The 23,874-nt window shown below is 39.1% G+C and overlaps 2 protein-coding genes and 1 non-coding gene across 3 annotated transcripts; all 3 read right to left on the bottom strand.

Annotated features, from left to right (window-relative positions):
• Positions 1-1,619: 1,619 nt before the first annotated feature.
• rp1l1b (rp1 like 1b) lies at positions 1,620-13,840 on the bottom strand. The gene has a single exon (XM_088002124.1). It carries the CDS (start codon positions 13,697-13,699, stop codon positions 1,724-1,726), a length of 11,976 nt encoding a protein of 3,991 aa, XP_087858250.1. The 5' UTR covers positions 13,700-13,840; the 3' UTR covers positions 1,620-1,723.
• Positions 13,714-19,909, bottom strand: LOC106923254 (RP1 like 1). Its single transcript, XM_088002266.1, is given in 4 exon segments — positions 13,714-13,736; positions 13,822-14,281; positions 14,492-14,668; positions 16,966-19,909. Coding segments are annotated over 4 exon segments (1,158 nt in total). The 5' UTR covers positions 17,464-19,909.
• A 2,669-nt stretch (positions 19,910-22,578) lies between these two features.
• trnal-cag (transfer RNA leucine (anticodon CAG)) lies at positions 22,579-22,661 on the bottom strand. The gene has a single exon. It is a non-coding gene; the product is annotated as a tRNA-Leu (tRNA).
• Positions 22,662-23,874: the final 1,213 nt, after the last annotated feature.

Below are 23,874 nucleotides of genomic sequence, written 5' to 3'. Positions count from 1 at the left end.
CTTTGTATTTTTAAATCTCACATGTGTCAGATATGCTGACATGATGGGGTTTCATTTATTTGCAACTTTTAACATCTTCAGATGGTCTGGAGTTGCATAATAATCGGATAAAACTAAACATTACTGTTATCGACTCAATGCGAGACTGAACCTGTAAGTGAAATTAAACAATCTTCTCAGTGATGTTAACTCTAAACATTTATTGATATTTTACAATGCGTAAATGAAATTCTCTCAATCACTGAGTCAATTTCTCTGTATGACAGAATCGCTGGTTTGTACGACTTTTCTTCATATTCAATTTGTCTCTTTTCTTACTAAACAGAAAAAAAAAGAAAAACCTTTAGATCAGTTCACAGCTGTTTACTGTGATCAGATAATTTTTAATTTAAACACCTAGTGTTAAGTGTTAAATCCAACTCCAACCAGGATCACACTGCCCACTTACCAGTCAGTCAGTCAGACTGACACCAATTATCTGTGTCACATGACCACATGAGACTGTAGCGAGAAACTGTGGGAAGGGCACATACATCAACTCTGTCTGGGCTTCACTGCAGAAAGAGAATAAAAGAATTCTCCATGGAGGTCCTGATGCTCTCCTAGTCACCCTGCTGCATAAAGATGTTAAATAATGACACTTATAATATCCTACATAGTCAGAAATAACGATCAGTAAAGTACACTGTTAAGGTCAGTGCTAGATTATGTTCATAATTATAATATTAGCTCAATAGGACTAGAAAACAACCATTTACACAAAAGATGCTGTGTGTGTTTTATAGATTTTTAACTATGGAAATGTTTTGACTTGGCTTTTAGTAGTAAGTTTTTGTTTGTTTTATTTTGTTTTTTAATACACATTTTTTTTCTAAGAATCTAGTATATTGGCATTTATGCATGAATCACTTAAAACTGCGTAGGAAACATAAAGTAATTTTTTTTATAGGAAAACGATCATATATTTTTTTTCAAAAGTTAAATTTGTTGGGATGAGAACAAAAATGAACCAAGATACCACTTTACGTTTTTTATTTTTGAAGATGTTACAGTTTGTGCAGTTTCACTCAGCAAAAGCTTACTTAAGAAGAATGTACTTTGATACACATCTGCATGGGCTAAGAAACAGAGCAAAAATCATATTATGCATCACAATAATGAATATTAACTCTCATCCCTGTTATTTATCTGTCATGTCGTCATGGTGAGCCCTGAACCCACACTGTTGTGGGCTAAAAATTACCACATATATAAGCATTGTTTTATTGACTAGAAAAATATATGACTTTGTTTTTAATAGAACTTATTTAGACAAAATGTGGTCAAACATACTTTAGTCCTACAAGGAGAATATATTCTGCCTCAACAGAATAAATGCACTACAATCATATACTGTTTATGAAAACCTGCTAAATACAGTATATACATTCAAGTAGTTCAGATTCTCTTTTCATGCAAATGTATGACCAGCAGTGCAGATATAGCATTTCAGTGTTTCATATTCTCAAAAATAAACAAAAAACAAAGTGCATCCAGTTTATGGTTATCTGAAATTAATAACATAGTAAATCCAAAGTTACAAGAGCAATCTGAACTTTATTGTTATCCTTTGTTGAATTTGCAGGAGTTTTCCTTCACATTTCTGATGAATGAGATAATTTGCAATTTTCAAAATCATGTTCATCAAGCAATCCAATCTCTTGATGTTTTTTTTTTTGTCAACTTATAGCTTTTTCAAACTGTTTGACACGAGGCTTGTAACATCGTCTTGGTCATGCATGTCAGTCTCAGAATCTTCAATATCAGCAAAAGCACCATCCTCCGACTCAGCTCTCTCTTTCATCAAAGTATCAAGAGGGATTAGTAATGTTTTCTTGGCAGTTTTCTTTGTTGCATCTAAACTCCCCAGCTTGTCTGCAACAAAAGGCTTCTCTCCATCGGCAGTGTCTTCTTCAGGTTCTGAGTCTTCCTCGGCTTCGTCTTCTCCGTCAGCTGAGTCTCCTAAGCTTCCACTCCAGCCTTCAGCGGGTGTGTCAGTATCTTCATCTTCTTTTTCAGAATCCTTGACGCCGTCATTCAAAGCAGCATCTTTGTTTTCAGTAAATTGTGGCTCCTTCTCTTCTACAGATTCATCTTCTGCTTCCTCTGCAGATTCTTCACATGCACACTCTTCTTCACGCTGGTCTTTAGATCTGGATTTTTCTCCACTGTCGCTCTTAGTGATCTCGCTGCCAATCATTTCAACTTCACTCAGATCTTCATCTGTTAGTTTATAATCTTCTTGTCCTTCCGTGGCAGCTTCAGAGCAATCTTCACATTTGGATTCAGAGTCACTTTCATTTTCGACTGATTCAGATTCTTCAAGAGGTGTTGTATCTTCTTTACTTTTTTCTTCTTGTAAAACTTCAATGCTCTCTTCCATTTTTCCTGATGATTCAAGTTCTTTGGCCAAGAAAAGTTGTTCAACAGGTTCAGCCTGACTCAAAGACTCACTGTCATCAGTGCGTTCTTGTGGAGTCGTATCCACAACCTCATCTTCAGACTTGGCATCTGAATCCTCTTCTCCTGACTCATCATCATCATCTTTAACTGTTGATGTGTCCTCCTGACCTGTGGTTTCACCTTTGCCTGCTTTTAAGTTGTTTGCAGAATTTTCATCATCTATTGCTGAGCTGCTGCCTTCTGCCTCAGATTCATTTTCACTCACAGCTTTGGAGCTCCCTTCGATTGCAGATTCAGGATCAGTCTCTGAGGAAACATCAGACTCTTCGCCTCCTGATGCTTGCCCCTGCTCTTTTTTGTTTGCTACATTATAAGCCTTGTCGATTTCATGTTCCGCTTCTGCAGCTGAAGTTTCATCATTAGAAGAGGCATCGTTACCCTCTACAGAGTCACTCTTGCTTTTAACCGTATCTTCTTCTTCAGCATCAGTGGCCTCAATACTTTGTTCTTCTTTCAGCTTATCTTCTTTCTCTTCATTAGTCTCATCTTCAGAGTCAGATCCCTGCCTGCTTGTGGTTTCTTCCACTTCACCCTTACCAGATTCATCTTCAGTTGTATCTGCATCAATCTCATCTTCATCTTGGTCGTGTTCAGCTTCACTTGCGAGACCAAGACCATGTATACGTTTTACTTTACCTGTATCCTCTTTACAGTCTACCGCTTCTTCCTCTTCTGCTTCTTCAAATTTGTGCACACTTGTACATTCTGCAGTTGCTCCTTCCCCAGTCTGCTCATCTTTTGTCTGATTTTCAGCACATTCAATTGACCGTTCACTACTCATGTCATCATTCTCCTCAGCACTGTCGTCGTCATTTGTGGTGCCGTTTATGTCTTCTGCAGAGTCACTCTCACTGGCAGTGCCAGTTTTTTCATCGTCAACTGTTCCTGCTTCTTCATTCTCTGTCCTCTCTGCTGTAGCTTCCTCTTCAGCGGTCACATCTTTTGATTCACCGTTTTGTGCCGGAAATATCTCTTTATGAGTAGAAATCTCATCTTCGGTGGTTGCTTCTTTATTGTCTTCTTCTGACGATTCGTCTTCTGTTGATGAATCCCCGTTTTCATCTGCAAACTCATCTGCACTGACAGCGGGAAGCTTCTCTTCGTCTGTGTCGGTTCCTTCTTCCTCTGCTGAATCTTTCTCGGATATATGCTCACTTATAGCTATCACTGATTCTTCATTTTCATCTTCACTTTTAGTTAAAGAACCCTTACAAACCTCTGCATCCGGATCCTCTTGTGGATTGACCTGCCCTGCTTTATTGGCTTTCTCAGGGCTGGCTGCTATTACAGTTTCATCTTCTCCTGTGACCGCAGTTTGTTTTTTAACATCCGTTTCATCTTCTGTTGTTGAACCCTCGTCTGATTCTCCAGAGGATTCAGCTGCGGCTGCTTCACTCTCATCAGGAGAATCATTAGAATTGACTGGAGAAATTGTCTCTTCCTGACCAACTGTGCTGTCCTCTTCAAACTCTTCTCTTTCTGATGCTTGAACCTCTGATTCTGCCTCGTCGTTCTTTTTTGTGCCTTCATATCCCACTGCAGAGACTTGGTTTTTCTGCAGTTCTGTTTCACTTGTAACAGAAAGCTCATCGCCAGTTGTTTCTTCTTCTTGTATACTTGATAATTCATTAATTGTGGCCTCCCTTTCATCTTCACTTTCATCTTCATCGCTGCTGCCACCCGACTCCTCCGCAGCATCCTGGTCACTGGTGGTACCGGTACCTTCCCCGACTTCCTCCATGTCCGATTTCTGGTCAGTTAAGATTGCCACAGGATTATGCTCACTCGTGGCTACCGAGGACTTTTCCATAGCTTCTTTTTCATCTTCCGACAAGGTTGCATTAGATCCCACCTCTAAGAAACTCTCCTCATTCTCTTCCTCGCTGGATTTGACATCAGATGTTTGTGCTACGCTAACCTCAACTGCAGGTTCTTTATCTTCAGTTTCGCTACATTCAATCTCTTCTAATGGCTCATTTTCACTTAAGGTTATAGTTTGTTGTACCACATCAGTTTCTGTTTCACTTTCTTCTTCTTCTTCAGTCTGATCCTTCACCATTTCATTATTCTCAGCAGTCATCATTGATTGTTTCTTATTTTTCATACGACCAATTATTTGCACTGATAGGAGCAACCGTCTCCTCAACTTAACCCAATCCTTTTTTTCATCCTCCTGGGAAGCTTCCAGTTTGGTTGACGATGTTGACGATGACGCGTCCACTGAAACATCTTTCTCTGTTTCTTCTTTGCTTTGGACTTCAGTATTGGCAAAAGCAGCAGTGTCACCATGAACTTCATCTGCATGGTTAGGGAACTGTTTAGTAGAAGCGGTGATATATTTAACTGGCATTGCCGCAGTTACTTCTTCTTTATCCTTATCCTCAGAGACGGTGCTCAACATATCTGTATCTTTCTCTGCTGTTTCACTATTCACATCGAATCCACTTTGTCCACATGGTGTGATTGCATCATCAGTCACTTCTTCTGAAGCTGTTTCTTCGGCATGTATGGCTCCACTCTCACTTCCTGGTCTTTCAACTCCTGCTTTGCCTGTCTCCTCTTCCTCATTGTCTACAGCAAAAACTTTAACTGATTCTTCAATAGTTGTCCGATCGTCTTGGCAGGCATCGTCTGCTTCCTTTTCACCTGCTGTAAATTCAAAGGCTTCCTCTCCAACTTGTTGCATTTTATTGATTTCTACTTCCTTTATTGCACCAATAATAACTTTTTCAACAAGTGTTTCCGCCGTCATTGTGTCATCGTCATTCCTGCAGGGAGCTGCACAATCAATTGCGGTTTTCTCCAGCAGAATCCTTTTCAGGTCGTAGTCCATAACAACGGGTGCGGTTCTTCTTACTTCCACGGAGTGAGGTGGTGTGGAATTAAAGTTTTGCTCCACACATGTTTCACATGGACAGTATTCATCAATATTTTCACCTCGCTGGTCACTGTATAATGTCCCTGTTGTTGAATCGCTTTTTTCACCTTGTGAATCCATTGACTGTTGGAACTTGAGCTTCACCCCCCGCCTTCTTTCTTCTCTTTGTTTATTTGAGGTTCTGGGTGTTGCCTCTGTTGGGGGTCTCGGCAACCCCGCTCTGCCTTGAATTTTCCTCACTTCTCTGTTGATGCTTATTTGAATTTTGTTGTGTACCTCGGTTTTGAGTTCGTCTATCATTGTGTCAAGCTGATCGGTATCTCCGAGGCTCCATCGAACTTTTAACTCTTTCATTGCACCGACATAATGCGTCATAAACTGCCTCTCTATTTTATTTAGCAACGTTAGCACCCAAACGGGATCAGAATCTTGAGACAATTTCTTGGAGAGATTTTCATCATTACTGCTGGATTCTCCAGAGCTTTTGTTCGAGGATGATGGCGTTTCGGGTGGTTCTCTCGGACTGTCGTTGCTTCTTATCGTTTCGTCTGTGGCTGGATCCTCCTCTTCCTGGTTTACTTCTTCTATTTCTGGTTTCCACTGGGCATCTGTTTCTTTGTATGTTTTCTCTATTAAACTGTTCTGAGGTTGAGATCCATCAACGTTTACATTGTTGCTGCTCTTCACTCCATCACTACTCTTCCCAGAACCAGTGGATCCACTGTTTACATCCACACCAGAGGATGAGGTATGATTGTACTCCCCCTCAACAGAATGATGATCGTTAGTATTTTGTACATGCTCCTCTTCTGAGGGATTGGAAAGCCAAAGGGACTGAAGAATACTCATTAGCTCCTGATATCTTTCATTCTTTTCATTTGCATTCTTAGGGTCGTGGTCTATTAACTGCAACTTTACAAGGCAATCTAAAAGACCTTGAGCTGAGGTACTTAGCTTACGCCCATATACAGGTGAGATTTCTGGTAAGCTGTTGCATCTGTCAAGCTTGGGGTTTAAAAGTACTTTCATAACTTGTATGGAGGAGTTGAACTTTGCTGAGTCATCTTCCCTCTGGGTACAGGTATTACCTTCAGTTGGTGTCTCTAAGCAAGTTTGACAGTCATTTTGGACATTGTCCACGCCATTTACTTCTTTTGAATTTTCAGCTTCAGACTCATTCTTCTCAGCATTCTCTGGTGTGTCTGTTTCCTCAGCTGCAACATTGTCTTTTACTCCATCGCTGTTTTCATTAAGTTCCTCCATTTCATAAATGACTCTCTCTGTTGGTAAGGTTTTAAGCCATTCATTTACTACTTCGGTGGGGGATGTGTTAGGTAAGATAGATGGAACCAGCTCAAAGTCACTAGCATCATTCTTTTCCTTATGTTTACTGCCTGTATCACTTTTATCAGAGACAGTGTCTGTGGCTTCTACTGAACCATTTACTATCCTGTCAGAAACATGAGATTTGGATTTTCCAGGGGAGGAAGTTTCACAAATCTCTTTATCTGAACAAGACAGGGTTTGTGACAGGTCACTTTCATCTGAGTCTGCGTGGCAAATTACTGGATGTTTATTTAGGCAAATGCCTGCATCTTCTTTACCCTGCTCTCTTGACCTATTGGTCTTAGAACTTCTTTTATCAGCTGGGCCTTCTTTGACTTCTGAAGGAGTCACACTTTCTTCTGTGTTCTCAGGAACCACGCTGGCAGTGGAGACATCTGTTGCATTGTTTTTTTTAGACTTAGACACATGTGAGTGTACACTCAATGAACTTTGTGACTTTTTTGAACTTTTTGATCCATGAATGTCTGAGGTCCTTGACTTTTTTGAACGCCCTGAAGCCTTGGACATTGACGACGTGGCAGTAGGGGATCTGTCTTCACTCTCTTCAATCGTTACTGAGGGCACTTCAGATCTACTTAGTGCTTCAGATGGATCAGACTTTGCTGATTTTGTTGACACAGGACTAAATGCTCTCTCTTCCACATGTGTATTTTTTGATTTTCGGGATTTTGTCGATATACAACTCTGTGTTCCCTCAGATTTCTTTGAAGCTTTTCCATCATTGTGAGGGTCGGATTCTTCCTTAGGAATATCAGGATCTATTAATTTGCTTGATTTTGCTTCTGACGTTGACTCATTGTCTTCATCCATCCCCGTCTCTTCCCTAGGGGTGATGCAAGATCCATTTGACTGTATGGTTCTTGAAGAGGTGTCAGACTTTATTGACAACACACTGTGAGACCTCTGTGACTGATCTTCTTCTTTGGCTTTTTGTGAATATGAAGCTTTTGATTTTGTAGAGACAGATGATACATTTGTCTTAAGGGATTTAGCAGAAACAGGACTCAACGTTTTTATCTCAGTGTCGCCTGTGTTCTCATCAGCAACATTTTCAGGAGAAATGGCTAAGATTTCAGAATTATTTGATCCGCCATCTGAATGCCTTGATATTGTTGATTTGATTGATGACTTACTTGGTGGACGCTTCATGTCCTCCACACTTATTTTGTCATCTGGCTTATTAGAGATTTGTAACTTAGAAGATTTGGTGGATTTACTGGACTTTGAAGATTTAGCAGATCTTGCTGACAAAGTGCTGGGCGGTCTTTGTGTTTTTCCTTCTCCGTTTGAAGTGCCGTCCACTGAAGTAACTTCAGACGGCGTTGTCACTCTTGATGAAGTTTTTACATTTGTCGAGATGTTGCTTGATGACCTTTCATTAGTGTTTTCATCATTGAGAGTAGTGTCCGAAACCTGAGAAGCAGTTGCTGAAATTCTCGAAATGTTTGGTTTTGATGACCTTGTACTTGTAACTTGCTCAACTGACTCTGTTACTGAGCTAGTAGACATGCAACTCGGCACTCTCTCTAAGCTCTCTTCTTTGGAGTTTTCTTTACCTAAATCTCCCCCTGTTGATCTCTTGGATTTTGTTGAAGATTTTGACTTTGCAGATCTGTCAGACACCCGACTTCCTGCTCTCTCTGCAATGCTGTTACTTTCTGCAACATAATCTTCATCTGGTACACCATCAGTGTTTGAGCCACTAGATTTCACAGACCTTTCTGACTCTGTGGACAGTGATTTTGCCAGTTCAGCCGGCAAAGTGTTGGATGCACTCTCTTTTCTTTTTTTATGTTCATCCACCTCTTCATTAGCCTGACTAAAGGCTTTAGACCCAGTGCTTCTTTCTGATACATGGGAGCAACCTGTTTTAACGGATGTACAGCTTTCAGCTCTGTCTTGCATTGTTTCATCACTGTTGTCTCCACTGGGGGTCTCAATGCTCCGAGCAGCTGCAACATCAGAGCATCTGGACTTTTTTGAACAACCAGAAACATTTGACTCGGTCAGCTGTGATGACGACGAGTTTCCTTCCTCTTCAGTATCTGAAGCAGTAATTTCCTGTTCATGTGCAGAGGGGATGTTAGAAGTTTTTGATTTTGTAGATGTCCCAGTAACATTTGACATTGTTGATTTTGCAGAATTTACTGATAAATTGCTCGCTGGTCTTTCTACCTGATCGAGACCACATACACATCCCTCTGTTGCAGACATTGCACTCTCTGATCTGTCCTGAGATGCTTTGTTATCCGTTCTCTCCCCAGTTCGGTTAGTATCAGAAAAAACGCCAGAGCTATTTGACTTTATAGAAATAACTGAAGCGGGTGAATTTGATCGTGTGATGATCTCTTGAACTGCGATATCACTTGAACATTTCAACGTGCCTGACCTTGCAGAAATATCTGAGTTGACAGAATGGATTGACATTGAACTCATTGACCTGCTCTCATTGTGCTCTTCTTGACAGTCATCTTCGTTACCACTTTTAGCACTTAGCTCACAAGTGACAGCAGAGGTTTTTGATTCCTGGGATACTTTAGAGATGTTTGACTTTGCTGATGTCACTGACCTGGCAGACATACTGCTCAGATTTCTGTCTTCATGTTCCCCGTCATCTTCTTCTGTTGGGCTTGTATGTTCTTTTACTTTAGGAGATTTTGTCGACGTAGCTGACTTAGCAGTTTTGGATGACAGAACGCTGTTTGTTCTTTCTTGACTTTCCACAGTTTTGCCAGACATTGCATCAGATATATTTGATTTGACAGTCTTTGCTGAAGTGTCTGACTTTGCTGATTTTGCAGACGAAGCACTTGGTGGTCTGTTTGCTGACTTGGCAGATTTTTCAGATACATGTGAGACGACTGATTTAGTCGAGGTGCTGCTTGGTGGTCTTTCGGGATATTCATGTTCATCATCACACATTTCACACTCTGATTTTACAGACCGAGCAGACACTACACTAGTGGCGCTTCCTTCACTCTCCCCTTCAACAATTCTTACATCAGAATTGTCAACACTGTTCTCCAAATCGACTTCGTAAACCTTTGACCTTTTGGATGCATTTGATTTCGCTGATCTCCCTGATTTGATTGACAGGTTACTGGACGATCTCTCTGTGGGTTTCTCACAATCCAGACTTGCTGACTTGGTTGATTTATCAGAAACTGATGAATTAATTGATTTGACTGACATGACACTTGTTCTCTCTTCATCTTCTTCACTCCCTACCTCATCAGGAGGGGCAGGTATTTCAGATGGTACTTCAGAAATATTTTTTAGGTCTGACATCACTGAGGCGTGTGATTTTTCTGACAAACCACTTGCTGCTCTCTCTTCAGACTTGGTAGAAATTTCTGAGACACTTGACTGGATTGAAATTGTTGACGTTCTGCTTGGTGCTCTTTCTGTATTTGCCTCTTTGTCATTTTTAATATCTGAATTAAAATTGTCTGACGTTTTTGCAACTGGCGCATCAGTGCAACATTTTGATTTATTTGATTTTATAGATGTATTTGATCTAACTGACCGAGGCGATAAAGGTTTGTCTTCACTTCCATTGCCTCTTTCCTCTGAATTTACACCCTCATTTTCCAAACAGATTTTGGAAACTTTTAATCTTTTGCTTCCTTTGGAGGCATTTGATTTTGTTGATTTTTCTGACCTGACTGACAAATTGCTTGGGGATCTCTCCACATGTCTGTTATCATTGACCTTATTTTCATCTGCTCCACTACCCAGTCCTTTTGATTTGTTTGATTTGGCAGAGCTTGCTGACCTTTCAGTTTTGGATGACATCACGCTCTCTGCTCTTGCTTGTGCTTCCTCAATGTTACTTTCATCAGGGCACTTTCCTGAACAAGCCTCAGCAGTACTAGTTTTTGCAGAACTTGGTGTTCTTCCTGCAGACTTCATTGATATTTCCGACACGCATGACTGGATGGATTTGGCTGACATGCTGCTCGGTGGTCTTTCCTCACCATGTTTGCGTCTCTCTTCTTTGTTGATAGGTGTTCCATCTTCCTCTCCTCTAGTTAAATGCATTGACTTATTTGATTTAGTCGAAACAATCGAGTCAACTGACAGTGGTGTCACTGATCTGCATTCATTCTCTCCTTCAACAACCCTTTCGTCAGGGCAGACAACCTCCAAGCAACCTGCATCAACCTTTGACCGTTTAGAAACTGTTGAAATGTTTGATTTTGTTGATTTTTCTGATCTGGCAGACATGTTACTTGCAGCTCTTTCCACCATTTCTCCATTATTAGTTATATTTTCGTGAAGTTCATCATGTTCTGCTACCTTAGTAGATTTGGCAGATGTAGTTGACCTTACAGTTTCCGTTGACAGTGCACTCAGAGCTCTCTGTTCAGTGGCATTTTCACGATCTGCATTATCAGAAATTTCAACAGATGCACATGACTCAACATCAGAAACTTTTGATTTGTCTGATAAAACACCACATGGTCTTTCTGCAGACTTTACAGACCTTTCTGAAACATGTGACCCTTTGCTTGTTGGTCTTTCCAGAAGCTGCTCTGTGTCGTTTTCTTGACTGTAGCTTTCCTCCTGCCGATCATGGATAGAACATTTTGATTTTGTAGAGTCAATGGAAATAGTTGACTTTGTAGATCTGACTGAAAGTACACTCAGAGCTCTCTCTGGAATTGCCTCTTCAGTGGTGTCTTCACCAGGCCTTCTGCTTGAACATATGCTGGAAGTATTTGATTTGGTAGATTTAGTAGAATTTTTTGATTTTGTGGATATAGCAGACTTAGCACTTGCTGGCCTCACTGTTTGTGACTCAACCGATTTGGCTGATGTACAGTTTTCTGCTCTGTTTTCAGGATTCATTTCCTCACTGTCTCGAAGAAACGACTCAGTGGCATCAGCAGCTTGAGTACAAGTAGAACCGTTTGTTCTACCTGACCTTAAAGAGATATTTGACTTAAGTGACTGGACCGACATTGAGCTCACTGATCTTCCCTCGATCTCTTCTCCACTAAATATTCCGTCAGACGGATTACAACAGACTTCAGAGGCTTCCTCCTCTACACATGCTGCAGAAGCATGTGATTTTGAGGACTGAGCAGATGCGGTTGATATATTGCTTGGAGCTCTTTCTCTTTGTTCAGCGTGATCTCCAGGAGTTCCTTCAACAACAGCATCACTTTGCTTTGACAGATTAGATTTTCCTGAAGCTTTAGAGAAGGTCGATTCAGTTGTCACATTTGATTTTGCTGACATAGCACTAGGTCCTCGCTGCTCCTCATCTGCCACGTCGCCTTTATTCAACTTGTCACAGTCTTTCGGGTTACTTGATCTCGCTGAAATGTCTGACTTAATGGATTTATCTGACATGCAACTTGATCTCCCCGCAGTAGCATGCAGATCATTTCTTTCATCACACAAATTACCAGAGTGAGTTGTTGAAACTTGAGAGGCTTTTGATTTTAAAGACGCCACAGAGGTGTGTGACTTGCCAGACTTTACTGACCTGACACTCCCTGCTCTTTCAGGTGTCCCGTCATCTCCACAGGAGTTTTGTTCAGTTGCTATCGCAGATTTTGACCCAGCTGATGCTTCTGATGCCACACTTGATGTTCTTGCTTTGGATGTATCTGGTGTTTCTGTGATGTCGCAATAATAATCCTTTGTTTGATTTAATTTGTTTGATTTTGCAGATATGTTTGATTTGACAGACTTTTCAGATTTGACTGACAGCTTGCTTTGTGGTCTCAGTTCACTCTCATCTTCAGTGTTACCATTTTCCGTGATGTCTGCCTTTTTTGTATTATAAAGCTCAGGGGTCTTTGATTCTCTGGATTTTGCTGACAAAGCACTGGTTGCTCTCACAGACGCCCTGGATGTTGGAGATACCAACTTGAGTATTGACTTCCCAGAAGCAGTAGACATTAAACTTGATCTTTTCCCCCCTTCAACTTGATTGTCTTCTAGGTTTTCCTCAGTTTCATCTCCTGGAGTCCTTGAACCTTTTGATTTCTCTGATATTGCACTATTGTCCTCGTTTTCTTCAGCTGTAACCTGATTGTCCTCATCCTCTGATTCTTCTTGTGCTATGTTTTTTAATTCAGCGGACACACTGGATAAAGCTGACAGGGAACTCTGTGTCCTCAGCTCTGAATCATCCTCATCCTCTTCTGGCTGATGTTGCGGTGGTGGCGGTGCCTTTACAGATTTAGTGGACTTAAAGGATTTCACAGATAGGCTACTGGGCGTTCTCTCTTTCTTTTCTTTGTCATCACCTGCTTGAAATCCTTCAGTCGAAACATCTGGAACAGCAGAATTGCAGTTTGTTGAGGCATTTGAATTAACTGACATGGCACTTTTGGATCCTCGCTCCTCTTCTGAACAGTCGACTTTATGAATTTCTTCTAATTTAGATGAACTCCAAGCTGCATGTGATTTCACAGACATGGCACTCGATTCAACTTTTTCCATCCAACCTTCTTCTAAATCTTTGATTGTATTTTTTTCTTTTGGTTCGATCTGAACACCTTCAGGTTGTCCACAGTGGCAGATATGAGGAGGTTTTGAAGTTTTTGGCTTGCTACGTTTCTCTGATGTTTTTGATGCTTTGTCTTTTGGGACTTCAGATGGATTTGGAAAAGGCAACCCTGAATCCAGCACTTCACTTCCATTAGCCTCTTTTCTGTCAGGGCTGCTAATTTGGGACAATGGCCCATCATCAACATCGCCTGCACATGTAGCAGATCCGGGTTCTTCTTCTTCCTTTTGGTTTGGTTCTTGAGCAGTTTTGAGATCAACGTTCCTTGGAAGCTTATATATACCAGTGGTCTCACCATTTTCCACAGTGGATAGTTTCACATTGCACTTTGGTGAACACGCCTCCCTCTGTATGGTGCAAAACTCCACCATCTCAGCTGCCTCAATACTTTCCGTAATGCATGTCTCCACCACGTGGTCTGCAAGCTCTTCACTTGATCTCGACATGGTTTGTTTTTCAATCACTGTCTTTCTAGAAACCACTCTACGGGAGGATGCACTTGAACTAGAAGTATGACTGCACCGTCTTGCACCGTGTGCCCCTGGTACATTTTTCCATGTCTCATAACCCTGGCAGTGACTGCAGCAGTAAGGACAGTGAGGTTTCTCCTTGCGCCCCTGATAGTGCTGAGTGAAATACGCCTCATCAGCTGACATGATTTCTGATTCTGAACAGTTCGCGTCACTAATTTGTGCTAAATTAGGATCGTTGTGGGCTTTGATGTGGTCGTAGGTTCGCCCTGCTGTCTTTTTTACTGTTGTAGACCAGTGTAACGTTTCGTCATTTGGTAGTCTGAAGCACACTTTCATCTCCATGGACAAACTTCCGTCTTTATTAACACGAACCCGTTTTTCTATGTCATCTTCTCTCACACTGTTGCCACTAGGTGGGCAGGAACTAACGAAGTCCGGAGAGTCTCTCCCATCTGCTACAGATTTGTCAGATGATACCGAGTGCTTGGTGGCTCTCTTGTCATCTCCCAGGTTTGGGAGAATGATACTTGTCTTTGTGGCGAGTCCTTAATTAATCAAACAGCAGTAGGGAAGAAGCAAAAAAAGAAAATTAGTGATCTTGTGCATCTGTGGTCATTTACCAAAAGTCAGAGAATCGCTTGCTTTTGATGACATGGAATCTAACAGATAATAAAATGAAAATATGTCTGGCACTGAAAACAATTCTTCGACCTTTAACTTAACACATATTGGGTCAAGATATTGTTCTGTGAACAAGCAAAGATTGTTTCGCTTACTTTCATTTCCGTCAGTGCGTTCTGCGGGACACGACTTCCCACTCAGCTTCGGAAGTTTACAGCTTGACGTTTTCTCAAAATCCTCCATGACTAATGGGTGAAAAGGCTCCCGTCCCACACAAACGAGAACGCCTGGGCACTGCAGAAGACTCTGTACGCTGTCAATCTGCAAGCAAAGAGCGTTGTTTAATTATAAACTTGACAGACAACACCAATCCACCAATTAAATTTGGAGCTCCTTATTGTACTTGCTGCCCCCGAGGTGTGTTTAGTAAATTTAAGATGGCGTTCCACTTGTTTCCAGATAATATCACAATCTATTTGATCACGAGAACAAAAAAACATTTAATGAACTTTAATAAAGACATAAAACCCACACTGAAGTTGCCTCTGTGCAATTAGGTTGTATTTAAAATGTTAACAATATTCTTAGGCCTTTTACTTAATACCTAAAATTAGCTTTGAAAACTCAGATTCTCAACACATCTTTTATATTTTGATAACAACTATCTAGTTTTGCAAGTTAATAAACGAGTTAATCTTAATAATGAAGCTAAATGCTTATTCTAATGCCTTCTAAGGATCTGATATGTCGTAAAGGATATAAAAGGATATATGCCTTTTAACAGAAACTTAGAAAACAAGTGTTCTTACACACTCTATTTTATTAAATGTTCTGACTTCCTGTTCATATGAAGATTGATTTTAATGTATCATTGTTGATTTTTGACTTAATGGTATCTAGCTTAATTCCTGTCACTACATCTGTTTCCTTCTCCTTAAGAAATGATTGATTAAATCAAACACCTTATCAGTGCTTAAAATGTGATTACTTTATTAGAAAATATTACTTTGTTGATTTGCTATTTTATTGCTCAGTAGATATAAATAGATATAGGTATATTGTAATAGGTTCTGGTAAAAATTTAGCTATATACCAATTGTGTACAACTTTCAATTTTTAGCTTCTTAAGTGGAATGCCCAGTATAATATTTGAAAGTAGAAGCTGTACAATGTCTAACACAGATATAAAACTTTGCCAGTTGCCAACTTTATTTCCATGTACGCTTTTCAGCATCAAATACTGCTGCCAAGGTTTTATATTGGCAACAGGGAAATGGCAAAAAATAAAAAAATAAAAAAATAAAAAAAACAGGTTGAAATATCGAATTGTTTTCATTTTGCTCATGTATATTTGGTTTCGATGACTTTGCACTTTCAAATTTTAAATCCAGTCTCAGAGAAGGTAGATGAATGGCTTCGTCTGTGGTCACACAAAGCCCAGGTGAAGATAATTAATTGCCACCGTGGAAGTCACATTTCCGAAACACCTCTGGTATCAAAGCAGCAAAGTTTCAACATTGACCTGTTTCTCCTCGCTCAAAAATAGCTCTGATTCGACAAAGATTAATGGGCTTCTGGGGAGATATCCACAATCTGAATGGCTGTGTGAAGGAATATCCCCGTTTCATTCCCTCATACGCACACACACTAATAATCCCTACCCCACTTGACTCATAAAAGCTACTTAGTTCACGTGATAAATAACACCAATATTTTCTTAAGACACTGGTGTTATTAATGCCACTTATGCCTGTCTTGCCACACCAATAACTACCCTTTTCTCCTTGTGCATGAGATTTTATTTACCAGCATAATTTAAGTAAACACTGTCAACTGGATTGGATTACACACCAAATCAGGGGAAGATGGTATTTACTATTTAACAAAGGCTTTGTCTCCAGATTAAGAGCTGTTTTAAATACGTTCCTTAATAATAGCACAAATTATCCGTCAGGGTCAGTTCATACGCAGGGGGGATTTTTAAAATCCTTCCTTCATGTAATTAGAAGTATTAAACACCTGCTTATTGTGTAATTACTTTCTATATTTTTAAGGAGGAAAATAGTACTTAGTTGGATCAAAATATGGTTCTTGTGTTATTTACTGTAAGCCATAATAAGATATTTATCCATTGCCTGAAGTAAGTGAAAGATGTTATGTGATAATATTTCAGCTTATCTTAAGTGTTCAAATTGGAGACGTTATCCTTTTTGCTTAATGACATATTTTGACATATTCACCAAGCCTTAAAATCTAAAAAGTTACATAGTATTATAATGAATGACTTGCGTTGCTCATGCCTTAACCTGTGGCTCTGATTAGCATGCAGTTTGGATTTGGATCCTTGCTTGTTCTGTCACTACAGCCCTTAACTTCACTCTAGTTTTCAGTTTTTCTCATAAACATGGTTTTAACATGACATCATTTTTTCTTTCATTTTTATGACACCGAAACAATGCAAGCAAAATGTATTCCTAGCATAACCACGATCATTAGATTTCAACATTTTGTTTCTAAACTAAGTAAAAGGAAGAAAAAAAACATTTAAATTCAAGAAAAAGAAAGCTACAATAAAAAGTAAAACTGACTTGGAGTCACCCTTATCTAGTTCATCTTACCTTACAGCCCTCTTGAGTGTACAGCTTCCTGATGTGGTACTGCATGAGTTCAGAAACCTCTTCCAAGAACAGATCAAAGCTGCGCAGACCCCTACGGTGCAATATTACGGTCTTCCTAAATGAAGGGTCGCTGTTTTTCACCAGCACAATCTTTTTATTATATCTTTGGTGATGTAGGTGACAGTCATTGGCTGAGTGAGTCTCTTCATGTCTGCTTGGCCCACTGAGAACATACTGGTGAGGGTGATGATGATGATAATATGGTGGGTGTGCGTGGTAGAAAGGCAACAGCTGGTTCTCTACATCGTCTAAAGTGTGCGCGGGTCGACATGCCGGGCAAAGACAGCATTCCTGCTCTAGTTCATGATAGGCCGCCATGCCACGCTGCGGTATCTTTGGTAGCCAGGTGGTGCGATGATCTAAAGGGTGAGAGGACTTGTGGGAGCCTTCCCCTCCAACTGCATTGAAGCAGTGGAAGTTGCGCTTGTGACGAGACATTTTGGCGTATCGCGGCGTTGATGGTTGGGCCTGAGATGTCAGAAGAGCAGGAGAAGGTGGTCGGACAAACTCTGACGGATGTTTGTCATGTTTTTCACAAGCGGCCTAGAGACAGGTGGTCCACAACTTTTCCTCATGACTCCCCTTAATCCAACACTAAAAGAAAGATGAGAAAGCCATGAAAAGCTGGAAGTCATGCTTATGAAGACAGCAAGGGGTGAGATATATTAACTAAAAATTTTACATTTGAAAACTAAATTTTATGTCAAGGAGGTAGACATAAAATTATGTTGTGGATGCAGATGTAGATGTGTAGAAGATTAATTTTGAATTTACCACAATCTTCCTGGAAATAAATCACCCAGAAAGTGCAAGTGAATATGTCCGAATATGTAAATTTGTAAATTATTTTCTCTTTTTTTTGTCTATATAAATTGTACCATGACCAATATCATAAGTTTAACAACAGTCTGCCACAACTTTTCTTGTTATTTATGTTCTTTTTTCTTTTCTTTTTTTTCCCAAATATCTGGTCTGTACAGAAATCTTCTCGCAGGAAGATCATTTCTGGACTGTTGCTGCTATCAGGATAATACAACTGTAAGCGTTCATGGCCTGTTGATAGGGGAAACTTCCAGCATTTTTGGGTGCTCTTGTTAAAAATCTGCAACTGCTCTACTAAGAATCTTCCCAAATACAGATACAGGGTTGACAACCAGAAAAGTAGAAATTTACCAGACGTGCACTATGATGATAATGACATCATAAAGTAAACTCCACAGACTACTTTGGTTAGTTTTCAAGCGCAGCAGACTCCCTAATGCCTTGGCTTGCAGTGCTGGCAGATAAAAATAGTCGTAATCTACATTTATCTTTCCCATTTTAAGCAGGATGCAAAGGACATGGTTCTTACATAGGGATTGTAGTGACTGGTGCGGAGATCAAACGTTAAATGGAGGCACGGATAATGGCTATAAAGCCACAAATAAATCCCCCGAGTGACTTTAAATAACAAGCTTACATCTGTGCAAGCAGTGAAAGTGGACATTACCTTGGTGATTGTCTCCCTTCTCTGACAAAAATAGATTGCTTGCCAGTTTCTCCTGCAACAAAAATCCAGGGATTACTAACCATAGTCAAAATATCACTAAGCACAATGTATTCCTATTGTGGCAGTACTTAGAGGGTTGAGGACAATTCTGAAGGAATGAAATGCCTTCTTGTCAACAATAAAATACAAAGCAAGAAATTTTGGAAGTGGTAAAATAGGCTAAGCTTGACTGACATTCATAAAGAACTGCTGTGTCTGTCAACCTCTTTTTTTGTATTAGTAATGCTTTATTACAGTAAAAAAAAAAAAAAAAAAAAAAAAAAAAAATCATTGTGGAAAAACGTGGCCAGGAAAAGTAATTTAGTGCAATGCCTTTAGATCATGCTGTCAACGTTTTTATTTTAATTTTTCACATGTACAGGCAACGCATGCATTTTATTTAAAATATATCTTGAACAAAAGGCTTATTGTTCTGTTAATTCAGAATTTTAGAAATCAAAAATAAAATGTGCCATTTTTTGTTGTCTGCAGGATATTCTTTGTCAGATGTTTCAATGCCACTTCATTACCTACAGTAGTGGATTATCTTTACCATATAAATATTAATATTCATTGGTAATACAGTCCTGGTGTTCAATGAATTTAGTGGGAGTCAAATACTCAAAAAAAATCTACATATTTCTGAATGGTGGTAGAAACAAAAGAGCAGAGTACTCTTTTTTTGCAACTTATCTATTGCTAAACTAATAAAGTGCCTTCTTCTACTCGCTGAATTAATAATGTAAAAGTTTTCTTTGTCTTTAACTAATAATATACAAGGCTTTGGACACCTTGATTAATGGGTTACATGTCTTAGGCCCTGTGTTGGTCAAAAGGTCTGGGAAAAGTTCGAACCAGCAAAATTAAACTACCATCCTGCAAAAAAAAAAAAAAAAAACATATAGGAATATCCAAGCAATGGAGCAGTTCAGCTAAAATAAGGTGAATATTAAGAAGAAGAAGAATACTTACATTGCATACACCCATAATCCAGTAAATTATACAAGGCAAAAATGAAATATAGTCCCAAAGCTGTAGAAAGTGGGATGGAAGTTCCTAAAGAAACACCGGGACTGTTCCAAGAATTTGATTCGCAAACCAGTCCAAAAGCTTCCCTGCAGACGTTGGCCTGCCTGCTAATCAGATGCAAGGGACACTAAGGATAGACTGAAAAGCCTTGCTAATCACTCTGAGATTGAACTGAAATCTGCTGAGGCTTTGGACACATGACTTGGACCTTACCGCTGCATAAAGCCAGTTTAAACATTTGCTTAGGGATCAAGATGGATGCTCGCTAACACATAATGATTAAGCAAATATCTGTGTTTTCTGAATGTTTGTTTTCTGCTTTGACGTTCATTTAAAACGGCACTTACTGGATGCTCTAAAAGTCTTTTTTCACAATCCCTGTCTATGTCATATTGAAATGATTTTCATTTGGGGTGTTGTAACATTCATTATAAACTTTTCTATTCTATTCAGATGTCAGTTCTACTCTTATTGGCTATACAACCAAGAAGCAAAAGAAGTCATAGGGGAAAGAGGGCAGTTTTTTAAGGCTATTTCATACATTTATATGGAAAATCAATTGAGGTCTTCAGTGAAGCAAACAGCCGGTTTATTATTTTTGGGTAGGAAATTTGTCAGTGAACTAAACATAACCAAGACTTCAGAATGACTAAATAAATTGCATGATATAACTACAATGTCCTTTTTTTTTTTTTTTACTTTACAGAGTGAGCAATTGTTGATATGCTGTTTAAAAAAATTCTGATCACATCACGTTGTTTAAATTGCCTATTGCTATTCATGGATATCGCTGCAGCGCTATATGGTTAGGTGAAATCTTACTTGACTTGAAAAATCGGAGGCAAAATAAGACAACTGATTAGTTTCTCTTGATGCTCCCTGCTTGTGCTTTTTATATGAAAGAATTTCAGCTGTCTCCCCTTGACATCCATGGATATAATACGTCAACACAGCCCTGTTTAAAACTATGATAAATTATTTCACAACTTGTGTATATACCTGTCAAAACTTAACAAACAAATCTATAAGAAGAACAAAAAAATATAAGAAACAATAGTCTGCATCAAGCTGGTTGTGAGCTGTGCACATACAAACTAAAACTTTGCCGAAACACCTATTGGTTCAGTTCCAGTAATTTACCTTGGTAGGAGTCTATCACCATGACACATATTAAGTCCAATTTACCTCACAAAATGTCCCGAAATCTATAAGATTTTGATATTTCCAGACATTTGCCACATTTCCAGACCAACTTGAACGATATGAATAATTGGCTTATCTAAAATTGACTGCAGGTGTGAACTCAAGAAGATTTAATTCTTAAATTAAAAGACGCTTCGGTGAAGTATCGATTTTATGGCGTGCACAGTTATGGAACTATCACTTTTAATGCTATATTTTCTCCTAACAGATGCCCTTGTTTTTCAGTAGCATAATGTGTCATATTAAAAGTGGGAACACTTAGTTTTAGTTAGTCATTTCAGGGAGAAAGGAATTGCTGCAGAATACATTACATATTTCTCTTGCTAACAGTCAACAGCTCCTTATGATGTCACTTGTTGTGAGAAACGATTCATCACACAAGCGTCCATTCTCCGCCCAATGTGTGTACTGTCTATGTTATTTTCCCAGGAGATTAATGGTTAATGGTAGGGGAATTAACGCGGTTATTTCTGACTACTGCACCCAGAGTTAATTCTAAAACAAAGTGACCCCCCTCTGCTGAGTAATCAGGTTTTAGTCCCTTTGAGTCAAGAGGAAATGCAGGATATGGTGTTGGCTGTGAGGAAAGCACCATCACTCTTTACAATAAGATGACTGATGAGTTAACTCAGAATGAAACAAATTAAGATTCTTAACTATGATAAATATGATTTGTACTTTTACTGGATGTCAGCCCTTAATAGATAAAATATCTACTGTTCTGACACTTGGCAAAAAAAAAAAGTGTCTGAGTCCATTAACGACTAAATAAAATGATTTCTATTAGCCTATAAAATGAACTTCCATATGCTGAGTAATCCTTAGTGTTGACAGTTGTCTGCCCTCCGATGTGTGGAAGCATTTCGGATCACAGTCACAGCAGGATGCCACAAAGCTTATCAGCCCTGCAGCTCACACGTGGGCAGTGATTCCCCAGCTTAGCAACCCCTCCTCCTGGTTCTAGTTTAAATATCAGGGCTAATTAAGGAGCAGCCCGCTGTGCAGCAAGACTCCTGATACATTAAGTCGGTGTCCCAGCAAGGCACTCTTGCGTCATTAGACCAATATTGTAATATTATGCAATTAGATTAAATTAAACATCATAACAGAGATGTCATCTTCTGAATTTGATCAAGAATGTGTAATCAAATGAAAGTGCATCCCAAGGCAATTTCATTTGTTTTGAAAGGGGTTAATAATTACAGTGACAAAGCCACACCAATCCAATCTATGATAGTGTGGCCAGACAGGCTTTAGCTCAGCTCACCTTTTTACCTTCCAGTCACTGTTAAGCCTCAGTCCATGAAGGATTTATTAATCCCCTTTGTTGGTGTTCCATGACCATATTTCAGCATATTTAATGCATAATCTTTGATATTGTTCCCATTGCATTTTCTGTTACACGCTGTGTAAAATATAGTTCATCTAAAATCTGCAAAATTACCGGATATTTGCTTTACAGCAAATATCCGGTTGTACCCTAAAAGTTTCATAAATTTAATTTATGAAATTGAAAATGACTCAGATGATTGCAATTTTTTTTTAATCACATTAAGAATTTTTAATCTATATACACTAAATACTATTTTGAATTACTACTGAAAATGCAGTAAATGTAGTACATGTTACTTGAGACATTTACTTTGAGTGGGCCCCAAATTGCTGAAGAGGCAGGTGGTCAAACATCTTTAAGAGTATTAGAAGACATTGAAATATATTAATTTTCTGTGCGTTTATGAAGCAGCTACACGTACAAAGTGATCAAAAACCAATGATCAGGAAAAGAAATGTGTTGTCAGAAGTGGGATTCGAACCCACGCCTCCAGAGGAGACTGCGACCTGAACGCAGCGCCTTAGACCGCTCGGCCATCCTGACAAGCTACCCAACAACCCTGACAAAGGATAATCAAGTATATAATGTGGCCGCTGTGAGCCGTTTTGTCGTATGCGAAGGTATTCGTCTTCATGGTATAAATGACTGCAGCAATAGTTGTAGCAACTTCAAGGATCTGTACCAAAAGCTTAAAAAATGAAAAAAAAAATCGATAGGCTACAAGGTTTGAAAGCCTGGACAATATCTAATTTGACGCAATTTGTGTCTCGCGAAAGAATACACAATATAACCCGGAAATATGTGAAGGACATTTTTTTTGGTTGCGGCAGAGTAGTATTGTCATTTCCTTTTCCTGGCTGCTATACCTTTAATGTCCACTAGGTGCTGGACACGTGAAGAGAGAAAATAGTTTATTGCACTCTATTAAAATGAGAAGAACACAGAAGGCTTGTTAAATATATTTAGCAACTTATATTAATTATTAAGTCGCATACTTTCTTTTTAGACAACATCAACTCAGCTTTAATTCAGTGTGTGTTTTAGAAACAATATTGCAGTTGTTATAATGGATCAGTTTCTCACTTGAAGCACAAGAATTTCTTGTCAAAAGAGAGGAGTTAATGAGAAGTGTCTGCACTAGAAATAAGCACATCTGACCTATACTTATAGTTTACAATGGTATTGTTTCTAATCTTTCTTTTCAATGTGTGACAAATATTAAAAATGTAAAACTACTTAGAGCCACATTTAAACATATTTAGAGATAAAGTTTCTACCCATCCATCTTTCCAAAGTAGTTTGAGCTGTCTCTGAGAAAGGGATAGTGTCTTTTCTGTCCTAAGTGAAGAAGACCAACCCCACAGCATGATGCTTCTGCCACTATGTCTTATTGTGGGAATGGTGAGTTCAGAGTGAGTATAATTGAAAAATGCTCTTTTTTGAGCAGTTAGGCATCTGATCAAATTAGAAGGCCACATATTGTAGATTTTCTCTTCTTTATTATGAACCTTTTGGAAAAACTTTCCTTTTTCACATTTATGTGCTAATTTACGTTGCGCTGTCGTCGAAAAATCTTAATAAAACACATACAAAATTGTGCTTTTTGAAAGTCTTGAAAGGCACTGTAGAATCACAAAGACAATTCTGTATCACTGAATTATGCAATGAGATTTTGTAGGGCAGAATTTAGCAAACTCTTTGATTAGCTATTTTTCTGGGCACAACAATTATATCAGTTGTTACGCTGAAAAATTCA

The sequence above is a fragment of the Poecilia mexicana genome, unplaced genomic scaffold (assembly GCF_051168715.1).
Source record: "Poecilia mexicana isolate PSO_F unplaced genomic scaffold, ASM5116871v1 scaffold_21, whole genome shotgun sequence".
Lineage (NCBI taxonomy): Eukaryota > Metazoa > Chordata > Actinopteri > Cyprinodontiformes > Poeciliidae > Poecilia > Poecilia mexicana.
The sequence above is the reverse complement of the archived record's forward strand: the minus strand, read 5'-3'. Positions and strand labels throughout refer to the sequence as shown.

Excerpts from the sequence above, each read along its gene's own strand:
- rp1l1b (XM_088002124.1), bottom strand. The coding sequence starts at position 13,699 with ATGTCGAGATCAAGTGAAGAGCTTGCAGACCACGTGGTGGAGACATGC.